At 35.9% G+C, this 22,850-nt stretch overlaps 1 protein-coding gene across 1 annotated transcript in view; it reads left to right on the top strand.

Annotated features, from left to right (window-relative positions):
• The window catches only part of LOC142355340 (uncharacterized), a 34,268-nt gene extending 19,553 nt beyond the window's left edge, over positions 1-14,715 (top strand). Inside the window, exons 5-8 of the mRNA XM_075407541.1 lie at positions 12,236-12,408; positions 12,707-12,996; positions 13,546-13,700; positions 13,970-14,715. Of these exons, the coding sequence (XP_075263656.1) occupies positions 12,236-12,408; positions 12,707-12,996; positions 13,546-13,700; positions 13,970-14,590 (1,239 nt within the window). The 3' untranslated portion in view covers positions 14,591-14,715. The remainder of the gene's footprint in view (positions 1-12,235; positions 12,409-12,706; positions 12,997-13,545; positions 13,701-13,969) is intronic.
• Positions 14,716-22,850: the final 8,135 nt, after the last annotated feature.

The raw sequence follows: 22,850 nt of genomic DNA on the forward strand, positions 1-22,850 counted from the left end.
AACATATGATAAGCATTGAGTCTACTATTCTGACACTGGAAAAAGATAAACTGAAATAGACTGATAAACAAACACTGGGATTGACACCCCACGGGCGAAGCCCGAAGCTTGTACTACTACTACTACTAATACACCACAACTAATTCTGACTCGCACATCAAACTCCGCCTCAACCTCCGACCCCCGCCTCCGCCACCGACCCCCGCCTCCGCCTCCGACCCCCGCCTCCGCCTCCGACCCCCGCCTCCTCCTCCGACTCCCGCCTCCACCTCCGAACTCCGCTTCCACCGCACAGATGTAAATGCACCAATATATAGTATAGTTCGAGCTAGAATAGCTTTTGTGGGTATCGCCATATTAAAAGTGTTAAGCATGATATCAGCTATTCGAAATTTTCAAAACTTGCTATGTTCGTTGTATGTACAGTCTGATGATGTGAAACGTTCTGTGCAGTGTTCACCAATAATGTAAATTAGGCTGCGAAGAAAAGGGACAGACTGGGATGTTTCTTAATTGACTCTGGGCAGACTGGCAGAAGTATTTACACTTCTATTTGACTGGTTCAGTAATGATTACAATTGAGAGTCAAAGGTATAGCGCTGAAACTCACTGTGAGCAAGGTCCGGGCTCTTTCTTTTTCCGTTGTTCTTTTGAGACTACATGTCAATGAACGGAGTTTGAAGTTTGCCTGGCCGTTTCTGCGTTTTGTTCAAGAATATTGCTTGAGTAATGTGAATTTTTCTCAAAAGAATTAGGTAAAGCCCGATAGCATTAAGACTCTTTGTAACTGTCTTGGAGCCTTTTGTAGGCTCTTAGGCGAATTTTTCCCAAAGTTACGCCAAAGCTGCTTAGGAAAGTGAAATTCATTGTATGAAGGGCAGTTTTGAATTTCTATAGATTTGAACACCCTCTCATTTCTGTCATTTATGTTTCCAATGAATAATTTAGCCATATTGATTGACTGGAGTGCATCAGAGTGTCTTTTAGCTGCTTTGCCCAATTTGATTGTTTTTATTGTCTTCCCTTTTTAAAGGAGTTATTCGTCGTTAGCGGTTTTTGTATCAAAAATTAAAGCATTCCAAATTTCAGCACACAATTTCGGTTGATTTGATCTATTCTTGAGTAGTTTTTGTTCGCGAGTTGTCTGAAAATTATTACAAAGATTAGTCTGTTTAATTGCTCTTGAACGAAGTTCACAGCAATAATTGTAAACGTGTTGGTCTTTTTTATGCAAATTTTTCGCATGACCATTTTCCGCTTTTCTTCTAGAACATTCTTTGACTTCTCAAGTGACTTTTTCACGCTTCTGTTTTCCATTTTTCAGTGATATCTATTGCTCTAACTCCGAAGTAAAGCTTGTTGCTAAAATGAAATCGATTGCAGCATAGCAAGAAGATGGGCCTAATAGCCGAGTGGGCAGTGTTTCTGGTAAGGGAGTGGGAGGTCAATGGTTCGAATCCCGACGTGTAACACTGTTTTTGCACCCTTAAAATTTATCTGGGCTACAGCCCCTGAATTAAAATGCCTTGTCTGTCGTTCAAGAGCAATTCTTCAGACATTAGTCGGTTTATGTTTTGTTATCTAATTTTGGGCTTCAAGTAGTTTACTCTATAATTGGGCTTTACCGTCAACGATAACTTTTCCTCGAAATTTTCCTGTGTTTTCAGTTTCTAATGTACGGCGTTTCACTTTCTGCTCAAACTGATTCTTTACTCTTAGATCAATCATTATCAATAGCCACCGGCAGATTCTCAAATGCTATTACTTAGGTGATCTCCTTTTTACGACCAATCGGTTTTGGATTGTATCTTTGCGCTCTTTTTTGAGACCTTTCACACTTTTTTCACGCCGGAGTAGGTTAAAGGGAGCAAAAAAGCGAGCAAGTTCGAAACAAATTTTTTGGTTTGAAAGCAAATATTTTGCTATTTTTCACCTGTTTCTTAGTCCATTAATGACTGGTTGCATTGGTTTTTTAGTCGTTATAGAAGCAATGTAATAATTTCGTGTCTTATATAATGGTTTTTACTTTGTGGCAACTGGTTTCAAGAAAGTGTCAGTTATTTTGCCCAGTTTCGTTCTTTTTGGTGCTTAATGACTTAATCTCATTAATGAGAGTTCTCATTTTTTGCTAATGAGGCATATGGGATTATAATTGATTGTTTGAGCTCATATCATAGTTAGTGTTTTTGAAAACTCTTTCACTATTTGTTTTTGAAAGAAATTAGCAAATTTGTGAGTTGTTTTTGGTGTACTCTGTATCTCTGTCTCATTAATAGAAGGTTTCATCGGTTGTTAATGAGGTCTAAATTAATCTAAATAATTGCTTCAGTTCACAGCTAAGTCTCACAATGAATTTCACACAAATACGCATTGTTTTTCAATGCGAATTTCTTAAAATTGTGAATAATTTTGAGATTTGCCCTTTTATTTTTCATTTAGTTGTCCATCAATTGTTAATGAGGTATGGTTGACTCTATTGTTTAAGTTGAGCTCCTAACTGTTGTTCTTATGGCTTTTAAACGATTGCTGTTCAAAAAAATAGTGGCTTTTTAGTCTTATCATTTTTTTTGTCTTTCCGCTTAGTCTCAAGTAATAATTCTCATTCCATCTGGTGTGGGTATTTTTCTCAGTTATCGGGCTTCAGCTTTACCTTATGTTTTTATTGTTTTAAATGCCATTTTTTTGAGGTTTTAGGTGAGTTTTCGAATTTCGCCTTCATTTGTTATTCTTGTCCTTTTCATCTAACGGATCTGCAAATGATTGGTTGCCTCAAGCAAAAAAAGGTAGCAATTATTTTGGTCCTGTGGTTTTTTGTGCAATTTTGCACTCTACTGATTTTTTGTCTTACGCGTTTGACTTTTTGTCCTCAAAAACAGGATAACAGGTAAAGCCCGGAGGGCATTAAATTCTCTTAGAGCCTGCGGCTCACTAGTATCTAAGTATGCAATTCATCGAATCAATCAAAGAGACATACGCTCATGGCGTGAGGGCAGGTTCATAGAGTTTGACCCCCTCCTCCTTTAACCAGCCTTTCCTCGTGCACCTAACCTACCCTCGCTCCCCCTGAGTACGCCCCTCCACCTCATTCCACCCGTAACCCCGCACTCAACCTGCAACCGCCGCTAGCTACTGAGGAAGCCAACCGCTCGCCAGTCGCTTGAGAGCAAATTGCCCGACGTCCGTGGTTTATATTATTTCAAAAATTGTTTTTTAATGCTGTGATTAAGTATTTTAGTATATAGTTTCATGTTTTTCTCGTCTTTGACGACACCTTTTTCAAAAATAATTGTGATGTTCGCTGATTTTCTGTTTTCCCACTTTTTGATTTGCCGCGCGTTTGTTGTTTTTTAATCAATATACGGAAAACTATTGTTAATATTAGTAAAGCTTTCTTCTTATTGATTGTTTTTGAGAAATAAAACTCTAAGTTTTTTGGAAGAGAAAATTTTTAAATTGGTTTTAAGAGTTTCTTTTTTTTAGTTTCCCCCGCATATACGGTCTTGTACTTTGCTGACTGTCATAGTTAGATGTTGCTGGAAAAATATTGATGGTCAAGTCATTAATTCAATTTTGTGGATTGTAATTATGTTGGATCATCAACTCAATTATCTTTGGATTGTAATCATCTTGGGAAATATGACCTTTTAATAAATTTTCGTCCTCAAAAATGGAATAAACGAGTAAATCCCGAATGGTATTAAGTGGCTGTTGCTCTCTGATAGCCTTACTAGTATGCACGTATGCGATTCACCGAAACTGGTGGGGAGTTATCAATTTTTGTGAAGGGCGGTTCTTTATCCAAATAGTTTGACCCCTGCTCAGTCACCCCCCCCCTCCCCCGCTTTACCTTTCGTTGATATTTTTTGTATAATACACAACCCCCTTTTGACATATGACTTCTGACGTACTTTAATCTCCGTTTCGTTTGAATTGAGTTATAGATTTCTTCCTACCATTTTTGTAGTGCAATAACTGATGTCAAGTCCTAAAAGAATGGAAGCTGAATTTTTGTTTTCTGTTTCAAGCGAATCAAGTTGAGACTCTCAGTCGCAGCTTTTTGCTGGCAATATGCTGAATCGTGTTATATTTGAACTTTTAATGTTATTCGAGATATTTTTTTCTGACGAGAAAACCACTGACTGGCTTTGCTTTTTATTGGTTGCGATGATATAACTTATTTCCCCTGTCTAACGATCAGCTGTTTTTGTAAATTAGTTTTTTTGAAAACTAAATTCCTCGCTGTTGATTTCTAAAAATCATTTTCATAATTATCATGAAAATCTGCTTAAACAATGGTTATGGATTATATAGTGAAATTCGTTGTCCCTTTTTAAATGAATTTTAAATTGAAATATACAGTTTGATATCTACAGGATTTTAATTCTGGGTGTGGTCTAATATTTGTTTTTAATTGCTCTCAGACGAAGTTTATACAATTCTTTCACAACACACAATTCTTTCACAACACACAATTCTTTCACAACACACAATTCTCCCATTCTGTACAGTTGCTTCTTGACCTTCATTTTTTAAACACTTTCTTATGCATTGCTAGTTTTAAACGTTAACACAATAGTTCTTTTTAAGCAACAGATTCTGTAACAAAGTTCTAATTGTTAATATCAATAATTGTAAATTACTCCTGTAAATATCCTCCTGTAATATATTCCAATCATGATGATGACTGCAGAAAAGTTTAATAGTAATTCAAAAGCGGATCTTTATAAAATTTATTGCGAACTTTATCAAAAATTAGAAGAGAAGGACAATCTCATCGCCGAGCATGTGGCAACCGTGAGTGAATTCCTTAAAAAATTGGCACAGGTAACAACTACTTCAGCTATTATAACACCAAAGATTAACACGAGTGCAAAAAATGACGTTTTTATTCGAAAGTTTGAAACATTAAAGATCGAGGAATAAACAGAAAAATTTTTAATTGGTAGTAGTATCATCAAACACCTGGCAAGAGATCGGACATTTCCTCAGGACTGCAGTATACATGCTTACCCAGGCTCGACGACAAAGGAAAAACTGCAATTATTACAGGGTTACGATCAAAAAAAGATGAAAACAGTCATTTTACAGGATGGGACCAATGCTATTCTAAAACAAAAAAGTGATCATTTAGAAACATTATTCTCAGATTACAAAGATCTTGTCTCTGCAATAAAGGAAAAGTTCAGCCCAGAAACATTAGTATTGATGGAAGTGCCTCCCTTAAAAAAATGCCGAAAAACGAACAGACAAACAACAAAATTTACGAATTCAATGAAAAACTGCGAGAGTATATTACACAAGAAAACACTGAGAAAATCAAAATACTTCCTGTGTGCAACATGTTGAGTCAAATGGCAAATTACAATGCTCTCTTTTACGATGACATACATTTTAACTTTCAGCAGGGAATTCCGTTCATTAAAAATGCAGTTTTAAGTCATTTTCTTTTGACTTCTTGTAATCTTGTTCGTTTACAACCTTTGCAATATTCTCAAAGCGCATACGTGAGTAGGGCTAACACTTACAAACCTTGGAGACAAACATATCGTTATACAAATGGATTTTAGCTGCAGTTTCTGCTGTTTTTAAACTATTTTGCAACGTGTAATGATTTATAATCAGATATAACAAAAAATGGCAGGTATTCGACTCATAGTTATACTATGTGTACTACTCATATCCTCCGCTAGTATTTCAGATTGTTTTTTTTACAGTTTTCCTTATGCATCTCGAATACCTGCATTCAAAGCAATCTGTAACCTCAAACAATGTGCTTTACCATCCAAATTCAACCTTTCCTTTTTCTTGGTTGTTATATGGTATCTTCTACTAAAAAGTGGTAATATCGAAATAAACCCTGGACCAGTTTTACCATATGCACTTATGATGAAAAGCTTAAAATTATTTGATTCTGGAATAAAAATTCTACATCAAAACGCCAGAAGTTTAGCAGGACAACATCTGCTGTTGAAAGAACTCATTCAAGACGTTGGTTACAACTGCATATATGCGTTTAGTGAATTCTGGTTGTCACAAAATCATCCGGATGAGTTTTGGCATGTAGATAAGCAAAACTTTGACTGTTTTCGAAAAGATCGCATCCAAACAACAAAAACAAAAGGTGGTGGTATTATCATGTACATTCCGAAATCATTAAAACCTCGTCTCCGCGATGATCTCAACTGCTTTCAGGATACAAATTTTGAAAGTTTATAGGTTGAGTTGTGCATACAAAAAAAGAAATGCGTTTTGAATTTATCATACTGTCCTGAAAAAAAACTTGTTAAGATGTTTTTGGAAAAATTGGTCCTGGGAATTGATCTTGCTATGGCTGAAGGAAAATCTGTCATACTTGCTGGAGACTACAACTTAAACTATTTTGCAAAGCGCGACAAGTCTGCTGCAATCTGTAATTTCTCCATATGATCTTAAACCAACGAATAGTAATACAGCTACAAGAATGACTACCTCTTCTTCAACACTTATCGATTATATCATAACAGACGATTACAAAACTGGCATAGTTGCGGATACGATTTTGAAAACTGATCATTTTGCAACAATCACAGTTCTTAAATCTGTGATGCTAAAATCAAAAACAAGAAAGAAAAAATTTTTTGACAAAAAAACTATTCAGCCATAGCATTCCAAAATTTTATTGAAAATTCAGACTGGAGACACTTTTACGGTGCAGTGACAGGAGATATGATGTCATTAGAATTTCAAAGAATTATTGAAAGAGCATTAGCACTACATGCTCCAATTAAAGCCTGTTATATTAGAACAGATAAACCAAAATTCTTGCTTCAAGAAAAATGGTTATGTGAGGAAACAAAGACAGTTTTCAAGAATTAGCGAAGATGAAACTAAAAACGATTTAATCCGTCAAAAAGAAAAACAACTTCTTTCAAGTTTTATGGAGTTAAACAGTGAAAAAGCCAGATGGAAATTCATTCAAGATCTTCGTAATAAAGAAAAGACTCAAGCAAGAATTCAATCTTTATTAAACAGTTTTGGTGATAAGATAACAAAGCCCATGGAAATCGCAAATCTTCTAAATTACAGATTTTCGACTCTAGGAGAGTTCACTGGCTTGCAACAAACTAACAACATTCCTCCTAAAACTGCTCCGAGAAAGTGTTTCAATTTTCGATACATAACAACCAAGGAAACAAATGTGCTCATAGATTCATTGAATACAAGTAAACCAGTCGGTCCTTCAAAAATACCAGCTTGGGCAATAAAAGATGCTAAAGCAGCGCTAGCGGAACCACTATGTTATCTCATTAATCAATTCATTACAGAAGAAAAATTTCCAGAAGATCTTAAAAAAGCTTGTGTAACTCCGCTCTTCAAAAAAGGGAATCCCGAAGACCCACTCAATTATAGACCTATTTCTATCACTTCTGCTTTGTCAAAAATTTTTGAAAAGGCGTTCAGTTCACAAATCACAAGTTTCCTAGAAAGGGAGCAATTATTGTCGACCAGTCAATTTGGTTATAGAAAACAAATTTCAACAATTGATGCTATCCTGAAATCGACAGAACAAATAAGATTAGAACTCAACAAGAAAAAAATGTTACAGGGGCGTTTTTAGATCTTTCAAAGGCTTTTGGTTCTATAAACCACAAAATACTGTTACGGAGACTTGAAAATATAGGTTTCGATGAACATGCTACCAATTTAATAGAGAATTATTTGAGTAAAAGAACGCAGAGTTGTTCTGAATGGAATTGAATCGGACTGCATAAATTTGAAGAGGGGAGTTCCACAAGGTACTATTTTAGGACCTCTATTATTTAACATTTACGTCAACGATTTAGCAAAGATTGTTGAAGAGGATTGCACGGTTGTCAGTACGCAGACGATACTTTTCTTTTTACATCCGACACTGATGAAATATTGGCAAAAACAAAACTTGAACATAACATCTCAAAAATTTCTGATTTTTTTTGCAAAGTCCCAGTTAGTAGTGAACAAACGAAAAACAGATTATATTGTGTTCAGCACCAGGAAGAGGTTAACAAATACTGTTCTGAATGTTGACAATGAAAGATTAGCAGAATCAAATAGTGTGAAGTATCTTGGCGTAATTATAGACAGCAAACTAAAATTTGATGGAGAAGTGAAAAAGATTCTTCAGAGAATGACTTGTGGAATAAAAGTTTCGAATACACTAAGTAAAAGTTTACCAGAGAAAACGAAAGTCTTAATAATTAATGCAATAGTAATAAGTCATCTACATTATTCCGCGCTAATTCTAATAGGGTTGCAAAAGTCATTACTCACAACTTTAGAAAAACAATTGAATTGGGGAATAAAATCAATTTATAATAGGAGAAAATACGATCGGTCTACAGATCTCAAACTTCGCAACAAAATACTACCAGTTTCTTTTCTCTTGAAATATCGTTGCTCAAAATATTTTATTCGCTTACTCAGCAACGATCTTCCAGCATATAAAATTGAACCTCTCTCTACCATGAGAATAAAACAACATGACAGGTCAAAAAAGTAACGTTCGATATAAGAAAGAACAATAAGTTTTTAACTGATTCTTTTATTGCACAAGCCATTCCAATTTATAATAGTCTGCCTTCTAATATTAGACTGAAAACAACATCGAAAGCTTCCTTAAAAAAAGAACTTAAAGAATATTTTTGGAAAGATTTTTTGAAGGACCCAAAAGTAACAGATATAAAAGATGACATTGAGAGCATTAGACTTTAATTTTATTTTTTTAATCTTCACGATGTACATATAAAATTGTGAGAACATTTTATGCTCGCATTTTAGGCCGTTTTTTTTTAATAATGTAAGGTCAAATTTTTAATTAAGTAATTTAATGATTTTATAATTTTACATAATGTTTTATTCTTATTTTTACATTGCCTCTTTTACCATTTGCTTTTTATACTTATGTGTACCAGAGGAAATTAACAATGTTCTTTTTTTATACCAACTTTATTAGTCCTGTCGGTCTTTTTTTAATGCGATTTTTCGCTTGACCGATTTTTCGTTGGACGCTTTTAACTTTTCGTCCTCAAAAACGGGATAAACAGGTAGCGCCAGCTGGCAGTAATTGCTCTTAGAGCCTTTCAGCTCAAACTGTTTTGGAGACTTATACTTATGGTGTGAAGGGTTGTTCTTGGAGGTTGAAGACACCCCGCATTTGCGTTTTTTCAAGTTTTTGAAAATTTATGTTGGTTTTTAGGTTTCCTCAGCCTCAATAGCCGAGTATCCTCCTCTAGGGTTTGACAATAGATACGGTATAGTTTCTAAATTTAATGGAATGTTTTTCAAGATTTCAACACCACAAATTTTAGCATTTATTTTTACAAAACGTGCACTTTTTTCAATTTTTTTACATTTATTTGCATTATTACGGTTTTTCAGCCTAACAGAAAATCTTCGTCAGAGTTTGATAATAAGTTACAAGAAAAGGTGTTTTGGCCATGGATTTGTTTTCAACTTTCATCACAAATTTTAGCAGTTCTTTATGCATTTTGAAATTTTTTCCAGTTTTTTTGAAATTTTTTGTCATTTCTTATGTTTCTCCAGCCTCGAGAGCCGCCTTACCTCCTCTAAGAATTGATTATAGGTTACTGCATAGCTTCTAGATGTAATTGAATTTTTCAAGATTTTAAAATCGGCAATTTTGAAAAATATTTGCAATTTTTTCAAGTTTTTTGGATCTTTTTGAGTTTTTTAAATCATTTTTCTGGCACCAGGGTCCTAGTGACCTCCTCCAAGTTTTGAGGGTAAGCTATCGCATAGTTTCTGGAGTTAATGAAATGGTTTCCAATATTTTCATGACTCAGCAATTTTATTTTTTATTTTTTGAAAGAATTTTCTTTTCAAATTTTTGGAAAACTTTTACCATGTTCGAAGTTTATGGATCTTTATGAGCCAGTGGAACTATTTAAAGCTTAAAATAGGGAAACTGGGTAGTCTTTTGAGACAATGAAATGGTTTTGAAGATTTGAATATCTTGAATTTTAGCAAGTTTTTGTTAAAATTTGCTGTTGTCTTCAAATTTTTTGATTATTTTCGTCCTTTTCTGAGTTTAACGATCATTACTGGCCAACGAAATTTTTTAAGTCTTGCAGATGAATTTCTTGTTATCACTGCAGAGATAAAAAATAGTTTTGAACATTTTCACTGCAAAATCTGGAAGCTTTTAATTTTTGCAATATTTCACTGCAAAGTGTGGAAGCTTTTATTTTAAAATTTGCAATATTTTGCAAAGTTTTAAAATATCGGTTTTTTATTTGATTTATTTACTAACAAGGCTAGAAAACTAAAAGTTGCAGAGTCGAATCAAGCTAAAGCTAGCCTCACTAAACCCTTGTTAGCTACTGACGAAGCCAGCCGGTCGTTTGAGAGCAATTCGCCCGACGTTAGTCGGTTATGTTTAATAGCCGCCAACAGCCTTTCACGGGGAGCTCTCCTTTTTAAGATTCGAAGTGGGAGGTATTGATTTTTACAGGTTTTTAGCTGCTTCAAGTTTTTGACTTGAATTTTCACTTATTTCGTTTGGAACATTGACTTCTGTTAAGAACATCCACTTCTGTTTTGGAACATAGACCTAGTTTAGTATGCTCAATAACATGGACTTTGGAATATGGACTTAGTTTATTATGTTTATCAGTAGCTTAGTTTATTATGTATAATAATGGATTGCTATCGAATGATTGTGTGTCTTCTTATGCAGATTTTTCGCGTGATCGTTTTGGCGCTTCTCTTGTCGAAAAGCCTTTGACTTCTCAAGTCATTTTTTTCACGCATGTATTATTTTTTGAGTGATTTCAATTGCTCTCACTCCGAAATAAAGTTGTTGTTCAAACAAAACCGATTCTTAGAGAGACGATGAGAATGCCGTAATAGCCGAGTGGTTAATAACTCAGACGAGGTGACGGAATCGGACTCAGGAGGTTGGGTTTCGAACCCTACCTTCGGCAGATTTTTTCGCACCCACAAAGAAAAATTATCTAGGCTACAGCCCCTGAATTAAATTGCCCCGCTTGTCATTCGAGAGCAATTTTCCGAAAGCAGTCGGTTTATGTTTAGGAACTGCTGATAAAGTTGGAAATTCAAACGGTAATTTTGAGAAGTTTTGATCCCATAACAGTCCCGTCATCCTATTCAAAGAAAATATACCCCCTACCAACTCCCACCCCCTCCCCACCTACTCACCTGCCCCATCTTACAAAGACATACCAACACTCATTTTTAAATTATGTCTGAGTTTTTCACTTAGTTTTATTAGGCAATTAATATTCGGTTTGTTGCTTCATTTTTCTGGGATATTTCTGATTTAATTAAAACTAGTTAAAAGTTTATATTGCAAGACACTTCGAGTCGTTTCCGGTATTTGCCGTTTATGTTTTTCAATTCATTTTTTCTTTCGATCACGGTTTCAGGTTTACATAAGTCACGGCTTTAACGTTTGACTTCTGGCGTAGTTCGCTCACTTTTTCAACTGAATAGAATTTAAATTATATCACTCATTAATTTACCCAATTTAGCGAATGCGGTCATGGTCAAAATACCCAAAATCAAAAGAAATTGGTTGATCCGATAAGGCCCGGTCATTATGTCATAGTGGATTAGTTATCAAACTTCATTAGAGCGATTGCTAGCTGGCAGAAGTATGAAGATCATTAGCCTTCACTTTAGAAGCTGAGTTAAGTTTAGTTTCAGAATCTAACTGAAACTGCACGCGAAATTCTTTGTTTCAATCCTGATGACAGGGGTGTCAATGGCGGCTATGTTTTGAAACTTTATGCGAGAGGAAACGCAAAAAGATCTTCCAATGAGGAGGGAGCTACCTTTTTCAAAATTAGGATGACCTAACTTTGTCAAGTTATAGCAAAAGAGAAACATAATTGCGGCTGCAAAAATATCCGTACTTTACGCTCAAAATTGCGTACAGGTGTAGGCCGTGTTTCTTCGAATATCTCGAAGCCCCAATTTATTTACGCTTTTTCGCTTATGCGGTAACCACTATTTCTGGAAATATCTTTGAAAACAGGGGGAAAATGACACCAGACCGGCGGAAATTTTTTTCTGGCATCAAGCGTATTTCTAAAATTAGAGCCAAAAAGTATTGATCAATTGTTTCAATTATATTGAATTATCAAGCACTCATTAGTAGAGAGTGATCGCGAGTAGAGCATATGAGTTTAATGAATCTTAAATTATGTGTAGGTAACCTACTTTCTATTGTGTGTAGGTAACCTACTTCATCAAGCAATACAACTGCGTGAAGTGCTACGTCTGTCCCTCCGGTGAGAAGATGAAGAGTTGTCCACACATAATTGCAGTGCTGCAGAATTCTTACCCGGTTGAGGAGTACACTGTATCAGAAAACGCACTTGCCCAAATGCCAATCGATATTGTCAATAGGTACCGAGTTGTAACATATGTGAATGTAGCTCTGTGTTCTGTACTCGAAATTTTCCAAAACATTAATCAGCTCTGATAACTCTTAATCTTTGATCTGTTGTGATCGAAACCCATTGAGATTGAACGCTGCAAAAGCAATTCTCAAATTGTGTCCTGATGAACTCCGTTTGCAAAACTGTCTCGCATAATCAGTGATTGTTTTTATCTCTGCATCTATATATCCTCTAAGTTTTGATCTCTTTTGGTTTATAGCTAGGCGTTAATTCATTTAGTCTTGCTTGATATTGATTTGTTTCAGATACCGTAACTTTGACGCCTTAGCCAACAGATTGGTAGTTCCAGCCATCATAGCTCTTAAGACGCCGCCTCACTTAGAAGCCTCGATATTCTCCGTTCTAGACGAGGACAACCTTCTCAAGCGATTCACTGTGGTCGTTCTCTCCAGCAAGAGGTCCATCTGTAGCTGTGCCTCCAAGTCCAGTGTTAATTGTTGGCATAAACTACTGGTGAACATGTCCTTGAGTGATACGAATAAAGTGTCCAAATGCTGTTTCAACTTGACGGAGATGAAGACGTTTCTTGATAATTGTGAGTACTTCGTGCACTTCTATCCAAAACTTTAAAACTCATCGTCTTTTGAATTGGCTTTGAATTGGCTTTACATTTTCATGCTTTGAGAACACTGTCATAAATGAAACTATGATATGGTGGTGCAATGTGATGAGATGGAATTAGCAGAGTGAAAAGGTGGAGCGTGTGATTAAACTTTGATGACGCATTAGTTCTGATATGCCTGCCTCTAATATCCTCTCGAAAAGTATAGCCTCTCGAGCTGGAACGAGCCTTCGAAGGAAAGCAATCACTCTGAGAGCTGCGCGATGGTTAGATATCTCTTGTGGGTAAAAAGTTTGAAAATTGAGCGGTCTGTTAGTGATAGAATACACTAAAAAGGTCAGGTAAATTTACCATAATATAATCAAGGTAAATTCAAGTTTAGGTAAATTTCAGGTAAGTTAGGGTAGGCCAAAATTCCTTAGACGTTTCAGGAAAGTTAAGGTGCTTTTTCAGGTTAAATTTTTACCTTTAACTTTTTCAGTGTGTATAGTACAAGATGTAAACTCTTTTCCATATTGATAGGTAAATTGAGTGTGACAAAGAGTACAGTGCTGTCTTATGTGCAGAAGAACGGAACTCCCATTGCAGATGCCAGCAAGTTGGTCATGGATCGTCTCAACTTTGAAATCGATTCTCTACAAACTGAAGTGCAGCTGTTGAGAAATGCTCGAATTGCGGTAAGCAATAAAAGTACCGCTGATTTTATCAGAGAAAGTACTGCAGATCGTCTTTCTGAACTATTTGGTCTTTTGATAGTATATACATTTTTTTGTTTTGAGCATTCTTGTTTTCGAAAAGATGCGGCAAACATTTAATTGGGCTTTTCTGCAACCACTTATTTTTGTTTGTTTCCTTTGATGTCTTTTTGTTTGTTTCCTTTGATGTCAAAGGCGGAAAACCGGATCCTCATTGAATTAATTGAGAATAGTATTTTTGATTCTTTTAGCGATTCGGAGAGTATATCCCTGAAGATCAACGGAATAATGAAAAGTCGATTGAAGGAAAGGAACATCCACAACCAGAAATGACTACAGTGAGCACAGAATCTGAAGAGCACAAGATAGTTGATATTGGGTGCAGTGATACGGGAGCTATAGACGCGAAAGACACATTACCGAGCTTTGAAGAAATATGCGAAGTTGAGGTATCCGAGAAAGAACAGGAGGCCACGCAGAATTCAATTGACAATTCGTTGCAAGAGAACAAACTTGTGGAGACAATTCAATTGGATGAGGTGGCGACGGAACCGAGTGAGATGAAGCCACAACAAAGTGTTGATTTGAAAACGGAAACAGGTCTGTTGGAAACAATCGAAGAAGTTCCAGAAGTTATTCTGGACGTTGAAGTTGAAGGAGCGACAACAATAGAAATAGTGCAATCTGAAATCGAAGAAGTTTCCCTCATTGCAAACGAAGATGGTGGCCATGAATCTTCCGATTCCCAATCAGCAGTGAACAATCCTGCAAGTCCCCTAAGACGGTCGAAACGAACAGCTGCAATGTCCTCGGTTGAATCTGGAGAATCTCCTGTGTCCAAAAAGCAGATGAAATCTGAAACTGTTGAGTAATAATAAACGGAACTGAATAACTTATTGCCGTCCTTTAATAGATTTAGTTTTATATTTTGTATGTCTACGAATGAATTTGTTTATCAGATTTCATGGTCTTGTTTATTTGAAACTTTGCAGTGTTGTTTTTATGAGTCTAGGCTGTGTTCTTGCATTCGAAATATCTAGCTCAGCTAAGAACTCAAGCCAAATCAATGAGGGCTTGCATAGTTTATGAAGAAAAAAATAGTGGAAACCTTCCCCTTTTTCCTTTACTTGAAAAGCGTAAGGCCATTGTGTTCTTTCATGAGGCTTCTCCAGCGCCCTTTGAAATGTTGTGTTGTACTAAGCAAAGGGAGTAACTGAACCAAGTAAATAAAACAATAGGGACGAGAAACGACATGTACAATTAACTAAGTAACTGAAATGAGCAAGCTCATACGCATTTTGACATTTCTAATATGCAGCTCTATCAAATGATGAATAGTGGCTGGCTAGATAGAAGTTGAGCACAAAGCGAGCTCAGTACATTATCTGTCTTTATTCAAAAATATTACGAGAGTTTTGATAGCACAGGAAAATTATCTACGGATTCAACTGCACCTGGATATGGAAGTGAGGTCGAGTTGAATTGAATTGAATTTGAATTTCTCCTGTTAAATTATAAAGCACGCAGAAGTTGTGGACACAGCAGAATCCACTATTAAAAATATCTAACTCCAAAGTTTCATCAGGAGTGGAAGCTTGCTGTTGCCAATGTTATTGCAACCTTCAAGATGATTCAAATAAACCGCCAAAATTGACTCTTTTGTCCAGCAACTTGAAACTTAGACGTGCTCTGATAATAAAAGTATTGACTAGAAAAAATGTTTTAAAACATGTTTTAGCGACAATCCGCCGTGATAAAAAGGACATAAAAAACTTCTGAATTTAGTTTAATTTTTGAAAACAAGAGGGGGCATGAGCACATCCCAAGACTAAAAAACCAAGACTACGACGGCATCACCTCTGCAGGGAAATCATCACGACAAGCAGTTCAAGGCGCTTTTTGGGACTTTGCCACACAAGACCCGCAAGTTCAAGACGATTTTGGATCTTTTGCACGCAAGCCCCCCCCCCCCCCCCAAAGGAGGTAACAAGCAGTTCAAGACAACACCTGACACAGTGCCACGCCTGCCTCTTAGGTGGCCGTGCTTTTCTTCACTGACGAAGCCAGTCCTGCTGGGGTAGTCCAACACCCCCCCCCCAGAGGAGGAATTTTTCGACCGCAGACGTCACCAAAGACGAGGAGATTTCAAGGGTTTCTTCCCTTCCCCGGTTAGACGTATCCAAAAAACTTGAATTTTTTGGCGACAAAAAATCTCAAAACAAGAAAATTGTCCCCAAGGAACTTTTGTTGATGATTTATGAAAGAAGTAGCCATGGAAAACTACATTTCAGCATTAAACAAAAAAAAACATACAAATTGCACGAAAAACGGTATAGCGTTTTTTGCATCGGAAAAAATTAAACACTTTTCTAAATTTGTCGCAAAAAAAATCTACATAAGAATAAATTTACTAGTTGAATTCAGTACTTCAGTTGGACCTCAAATCAACTTTTCTTTAGATGAATTTTTCATGTAAAATTTTTGTTCAAAAAATGAAAAAACGCAGAAGTGCATTCTTGAGTGCCAAAAATCAAAAAACGTTTTTCTAACGTTTTTTTTTTGAAAACTTCCTAATCAGTCAAAAAAACCTATTGATTGTGCCCCCGCAGTTTATTATAATGTAAGATTCAAAGTTAGTGTATCGACTTTGCTTTTTAGTGAAGAGACAACTTAAAATTACCAAAATTGCTTCTTTGACCACAAAAAATCAAAAAACGTTTTTCTAACGATTTAATGAAAACGTTTTAATAAATCCAAAAACGCTATTGATTAACTTTCTGGGTTTGTCGGAAAACAAGCTTCAAATCAGTTTATCGACTTAGCATTTTTGTAAAGAGGCAACTCAATTTTGACAAAAATTGCTTTTTAACTCAAAAAATTCAAAAAACGTTTTCCTAACATTTTGAATAAAACATTTAATAGTTCCACTGAAACCTGTTGACTAGGCCTTCTGAGTCTGTAAAAAAACAAGCTTCAAAATCAGTTTTTTGACTTTGCATTTTTGTAAAGAGGCTACTCAATTTTGACAAAAATTGCTTCTCTGACTCAAAAAATTCAAAAAACGTTTTTCTAACGTTTTGAATAAAACATTTAATAGTTCCATTGAAAGCTATTGATTGGTCCCCTTGAGTTTGTAAAAAAAGAAATTTCAAAGTAAGTTTGCTGATTTTACTTTTTAGTAAAAACGCAACTCAATATTGTCAAAAACTGCTCTTTCGACTTACAAAGTTAAAAAAACGGATTTAACGTTTTTTTTTGAAAATTCTAATAGATACCAAAAAAAACCATTGAATAAATCCCTTCACTTTGTAAGAACACAAGCTTAAAATATAATTGATTGAATTTGCAAGTTTGTAGAAAGGCAACTTGGAATTTGCAAATCTGCTTCTTTCACTTAAAAAACTCAAAAAACGTTTTTCTAACGTTTATTGGAAATTTTCAGTAGATAACAAAAAAGCGTTCGAAAAAGTTTTTTCTGTTTGTTTGAAAACAAGCTGAAAATTTATTTCAACCCCTTGCAAAACTTCGAATATTTAACAGAAAATTGCAAAAATATCTTCTCTGTTATATAAAAATCAAAAAAACGTTTTCCCTAACGTTATTTCTAACGTCTTATTGAAAATATCAATCATCTTTCAAAAAGACCTAATTAAAAAACCTCTACTGTTCATTACAAAACAAGCGGAAAAATTGTATAACCATTCTGCAAAACCGTAAAGAACACTCAGAAAAGTTGCTGAAAAGCTTCTTACAAAAAAATCAACAAGGGGTTTCTGTTTTCTTTGATCTTAGATGCATACGGCTAGCCACGAGCCTAGTTAATGGGGTAGTATGTATTCCTAAGAAAATCCGACATTTACACCTATTTTGTTTTCATTTTATGCATACTACTAGCCGCGCACCTAGTTAATGGGGTAGTATACATTGAAATTACCTTCTCAATAAAAACAAAAAAAGTGTAGAGAAGCTAAGATCTCTTTTCTTTGTCTAAAAAACAAGGAAATCAAAAGCTCTCGAGTAGTTCCCCACTCAAATTTACTCACGCTCATAATGCCTTAAAGTTGGAAAACCCAAACGTCTCTTCTTTTTTTCTCCGCGGTCTCAGAATTTGCCAAAAAGAAGTCCCTTTTTCCCCCCTTTGGTCTCAGTAGCCACCAATTGAAGCGGAGTGTGTTTCCTTTGGGTCACAGTAGTCACCAAAGTAAAGATGAGCAATTCAAAGGTGGCAGATAATATCCAGAAACAAGCAGGAGCAATTTAGTGGTAGCAGTCTTCGACTTCAAAAGATTTGTAAAGAAACACACACTTTTGAGAAAAGATTCAAACTAGCGCCAGCTTTTAAACAACTCATCTTAAATGCTTGCCTGTAGCTCACGTTGCCTGGTCGCACCGCAATTTAAATTCACAAAAATAGAGTTTTTTTGTAGAAGTATCACAATAAATTTAGACTCAACACAAAAAGCAAAAATACTTGAGTAAAATTTTTCTGGTTCCCTGATTGTGATTAAAGGGGAGCTAATTCTTGTAGAGCAATTGTTGCAAAGTCATATATATAAAACATTGAAAGCAGTTAATTGGTCTTGTTCAACAAATCAACCGTACACACGCGCAAACGCTTAGTTTTTCCTTTTTAAGCAAATTTTTATCTAGATTTAGCACTACGAAAAAAAAAACATTTGAGACCATTGTTATCGTGAAAAGTTGCGTCGCTATATTCGAACAAAAAGAGCTAGGCTGATTAGCCTACATAAACACAAGAGGTTTTTAATTTTCAAAAAAGTCGTCGCTCCGTTAAGCTCCAGCCGTTTTTTTACCTTCACTTTACATAAGACAGAACATTTACGAGTCGACTGCAAGCTTATCATCAATATGACAAAAGAAAAGAGCCAGAAAATACAATACGCGCTGAACAATTTCAAAATGACTGGGCTCAACATGAAAAATCAGCTTGACCTCTTACAGACTTCAGTTGACTAGAGAAAAAGCTTCCGCACTCTTTCTTTATTGATCAACAAAATCAAGGAGAGCGTCGAAGAGCTGAAGACAAACCTCGATGGCATCATGATGGAAAAAGTAAGCTCTAGTAGCATAATTTCAGTCATGAGACGTCACGTCACTCGAATTTGATCTTTCGTCTGGAGAAGTTGGAACTAGAAGTCAACAGTCTCGACGGTGATGGTCAATTTAGCCAATCATCATTTCGAGTACGCGACGACATCAGCTGCGTCCCACAGACATCACGAAGACAACTCCAGTCGCAGCTATTGATATCGGTTTCCCAAAATTCAGAGCAAAACAGCATGACAGTAAAGAACCATGTCAGCGATGTCTCCCCTTCAGTGCCCCCAATACCATCGAAACCATCGTTTTTCCCTCCGCAAGGAAAAAATAAACCCAACCTCCTCTCAAACTTTCTTCAGAGCACCAGAAAAATTGCGCAGGATACTAGAAAATTGACTGAAGAAACAGTGAAAAAATTTACGATGGTTGAACACATAAATAAATCAATGTCGTTGTTAGCAGCCCCTACAAAAGCATTAACCCTATTATCCAGAGCAAACATTCAAGACAGATTTTTCTTGAGTAATCATCAATCCCCAGAACACAACGTTGTTCTCAGAAACCAAGAGAAGACTTTCAACCAATCTGCTTTAATTCAACAACCCTCGATTCCAATGAATCAAACTGCAGTCTTATTTCCTGTTGAATCTATTGACCGCCAGCTGGATTTAATTCACCCATCAATTGGAGAATTGAACCAGTTCTCCAGTTCAAAGTTGATCACATTGCCCAATATGCCAAGGAATAAACTAGCAAGTGCCACAGTTAGACAAAAAGAAAATTCTGTTCCCTTAAATAACAAAGGAGAAGATCAAAGCATACAACGTCTTGCATTAGATTTACAAAACTCATTTCAACATAACTGCTCAGTTAGCAAAACCAATACATACAAACCGTCAAGTTCATGCAATTTAATTGTGCAAATGCTTCAGCGTCAATTTCATTCAGAAAAAGGAACAAATAGAGTGACAAATGAAATCACGCCAAATCCATAATGTATATATGGTATACGGTATCCGAGCCATTCTACTTTTGTCGTGATAAGTGGCATTTTGCTAGGTTGCTTCTAAGATTATCGACGTTTAGTTTTTGTAAAATAAGGTACTCTGGATTTGGATGATTTTCTAAATTTTGATCTGAGCAACTATACAGATTTTCTGTTTTTCCGATATGTCTGTTTGAGATTAATTTATGAAATTTTATATTTACTTTTGTTTATAGTTTATTTGGCACTTTTCGTCTTTTCTTATGATTTGTGGTAAAATTTTTGTGAAATTTAGAGGGAGCTACAAAGTTCTTAGACTTACCATTACGAGTCACCATTCCGGGAAAAGCTTTATGAAAATGTTTTTTTTGTGTGTGGACTTTCATATTGTTGAAGATGGGCAGTATTTACGTTCATTTGCTGAATTAAAAACACATCTCTTCCTAGTAAAGAATTATGCCCGTTTTTAGCAACAATATTTTCAACTGGACTCACTGCGTGGTCCTTGATCGTTATTTTCGTAGATGAAGACTCTATTTTGCCCACTATTGATTTTGGTGGGTTTGAGTACGCTCGTCAATCTCGTGTGTTTGCGCCGCGAATTCTTTAAGAGAATTCGTTTGTTGCAATTACGCGACGAGCTGTGCTTTCTTTTCATTAATAGACTCATTCAGTTTTGGTTCCTTAGAAATTGCTGCTACACAGATAATATAATTTGAATCAAAATCAGGGATTATAGTTTTAATGAAGTTCAGTGAAATTGTTGTCTTCAGATGGTGTTGTTTCTTCTGTTAATTGGCATTATTAATTCGTTTATCTGGTCCTTTGATTGAATTGGACTTTTGAACTTTAGATCGTCTCAACATTTTCGCCAAATGGGTTTGCAATCCACAATTGAGACAGGTCTTTCCCTGGGCCGGGCATAATTTTCTATGTTCAGATTTCCAAACTTGACCAGAATTTTTGCATGTTTACTTCAGTTTGAGATTGCCAACTGACTTTTTATTGAAAGGTTGCGTATTGGCTGTGCAAATACGGGTTGCAAAGTTTGTGTTGGATCCGCCTTGCGAGTGACTAGTTGAAGACATTTTGATTTGCTGTTCTAATCCCCTCTCATAATTGGTCGTCAAATTCAGTGCATTGTGTGGTTCCATTGTTTCTTGTAGTAGTTGTTGTTGACCTTCTTCATCATACTTATTGGTAATACACACATTTCTGATCAATGAACCTTCTTTATCTCCAAAATGACAGTTATCACAGTTATCGCAAATTCTTTGGGTTTCCCAAAAATTTCTCCAAATATTCACTTTCTTGTTGTTTTCTCATTGTTTTCTTAATTGATAACGGGCGAAAGTAATGTTCCTCTGTTTTGTATAAGCGGCATCCATTGCGGCCCACAAAGTTTTTGTTGTCATTTCATCTACATCTCCTCAACAATTTTTGCAGATGAACACATGGCGCCCTTCCCTTCCCAAACTGAGAAACGAAAAGGAAACTGATTTCTGTTCTGCAGTTTTCCTTTCCCTGCCTCCAATATTTCTTTCAATTTGTTACTTTCTCACTTTTAGTCCTCCATACTACTTTCAGCTGGGTATTGTGAAGCTGGCTTTCACTGGTGTTTTCTTTTTCATCATGGAAAATGGGTTTTGGTGCCAAGGTAATTGTGGTGTGTGCAATTTTTAAGAAAACGTCAACTTCAAACCCTTCTTTAGATAAGATTGCCATCTTTAAGTGTATCTTTCTCGTCCCAATGGCGTTTCCACAGTCGCATGTTCCCAAAAGGTTTATATTCCAAGCGGTGATTTTCCTGATGCGCGCACTGCTGACTGCGCTATGTGGCGACTTTTGAAATTGCACTATGATCTTGCAGTGCCATTGTACTAAGTTTCTGTTAACTCGAAATGCGGTGCCAACCCCAGAATGAAAATATCTTGCTCTCATATTGATGCTTCTAATCTATTGAAAACTTAGTTGCTTAGCAAGGTTCTATTGCGCGACTTGTCACGAAGAAGCAAAATAGAAGCAAAAGCAAGAATGATTGTCTGATGGATAATCAGGCGTGAACAAATTAACAAAATAGCACTTACAGACAGCGGAAAAATATTGGGTAATCTCACGGGTGAATGCAATTAGTACTGATTTTGTTTGCATCCAGAGGGCAATTGAACTAAATTAAATATATACAGTAGTTCCGTATCACAGGATGACAAGGGTCGTTACAATGGTGATTGCTTAAACAGGTTGGAGCAGTTTGAAACAGACCGTCAGGAAACTTTCTTGATAATCCGAACGCACTACAAGAAACTGAGAATACTTTTTGTGTGCTTGTTTGCGAATTATTTAAAAATTAGTGAAACTGCTGTTATTGACATTTTATAGGTTCAAATCACACTTAATTCTTTTTTTAAATGTGTAAGGTTAGATTGCTTGTGAACGGCTTGTTGTATCACTGGTGGATGAATACTTTTTTTTCCTGATTCAAAGTGTTGGTTGTACTTTTCTGGCTTAATTTGTCACGGACTGTGGCCTCAAAATCAGGCCAATTCAGAAACTTAACGAGGATATTTGTCTTAAAATTTTCTGTGAAGGTGTATTCAGTCCATCTAAGAAGCAATTCGTGGGGATTTTTTTTGCTTTCATCATTAAAGTAGACAACTGAGCGTCGGCATGAAAACACAGATTCTGAAAAGCGCGATTTGTCTTGTTAAGGAATAAAAAAAATGCTGTCAAAGACTGCTTATTTTCGGAACTGTGAATTTTCCAGTCCTCTAAGTGGTTGGTGAAAGCGCTAAAAATCAGTGAGTGGTCGCAGAACTGGCTAAATATTCATGGAGGGCTGTGTTTTTATAGGCTGCATTACATTAGAAAGCAAGATTACATTAGAAATTACGCGACAATGAATTCTGTAAGTAAGTTATTATGTGCGTGTCAGTCATTGTGAACCATAGAGAAAAAAATCATTTGTTCACTGATAGTGCAAGGAGTTACTATTAAATTTTTGCTGGTTTAAGGGCGGAAACATGATCGAACATTTTTTTGACGAATGATGACTGCAATTTGGTATTGGGCATTGGGAGAGCGAAGTG

This window comes from Convolutriloba macropyga, unplaced genomic scaffold (assembly GCF_964194025.1).
Source record: "Convolutriloba macropyga unplaced genomic scaffold, txConMacr16.3 SCAFFOLD_557, whole genome shotgun sequence".
Lineage (NCBI taxonomy): Eukaryota > Metazoa > Xenacoelomorpha > Acoela > Convolutidae > Convolutriloba > Convolutriloba macropyga.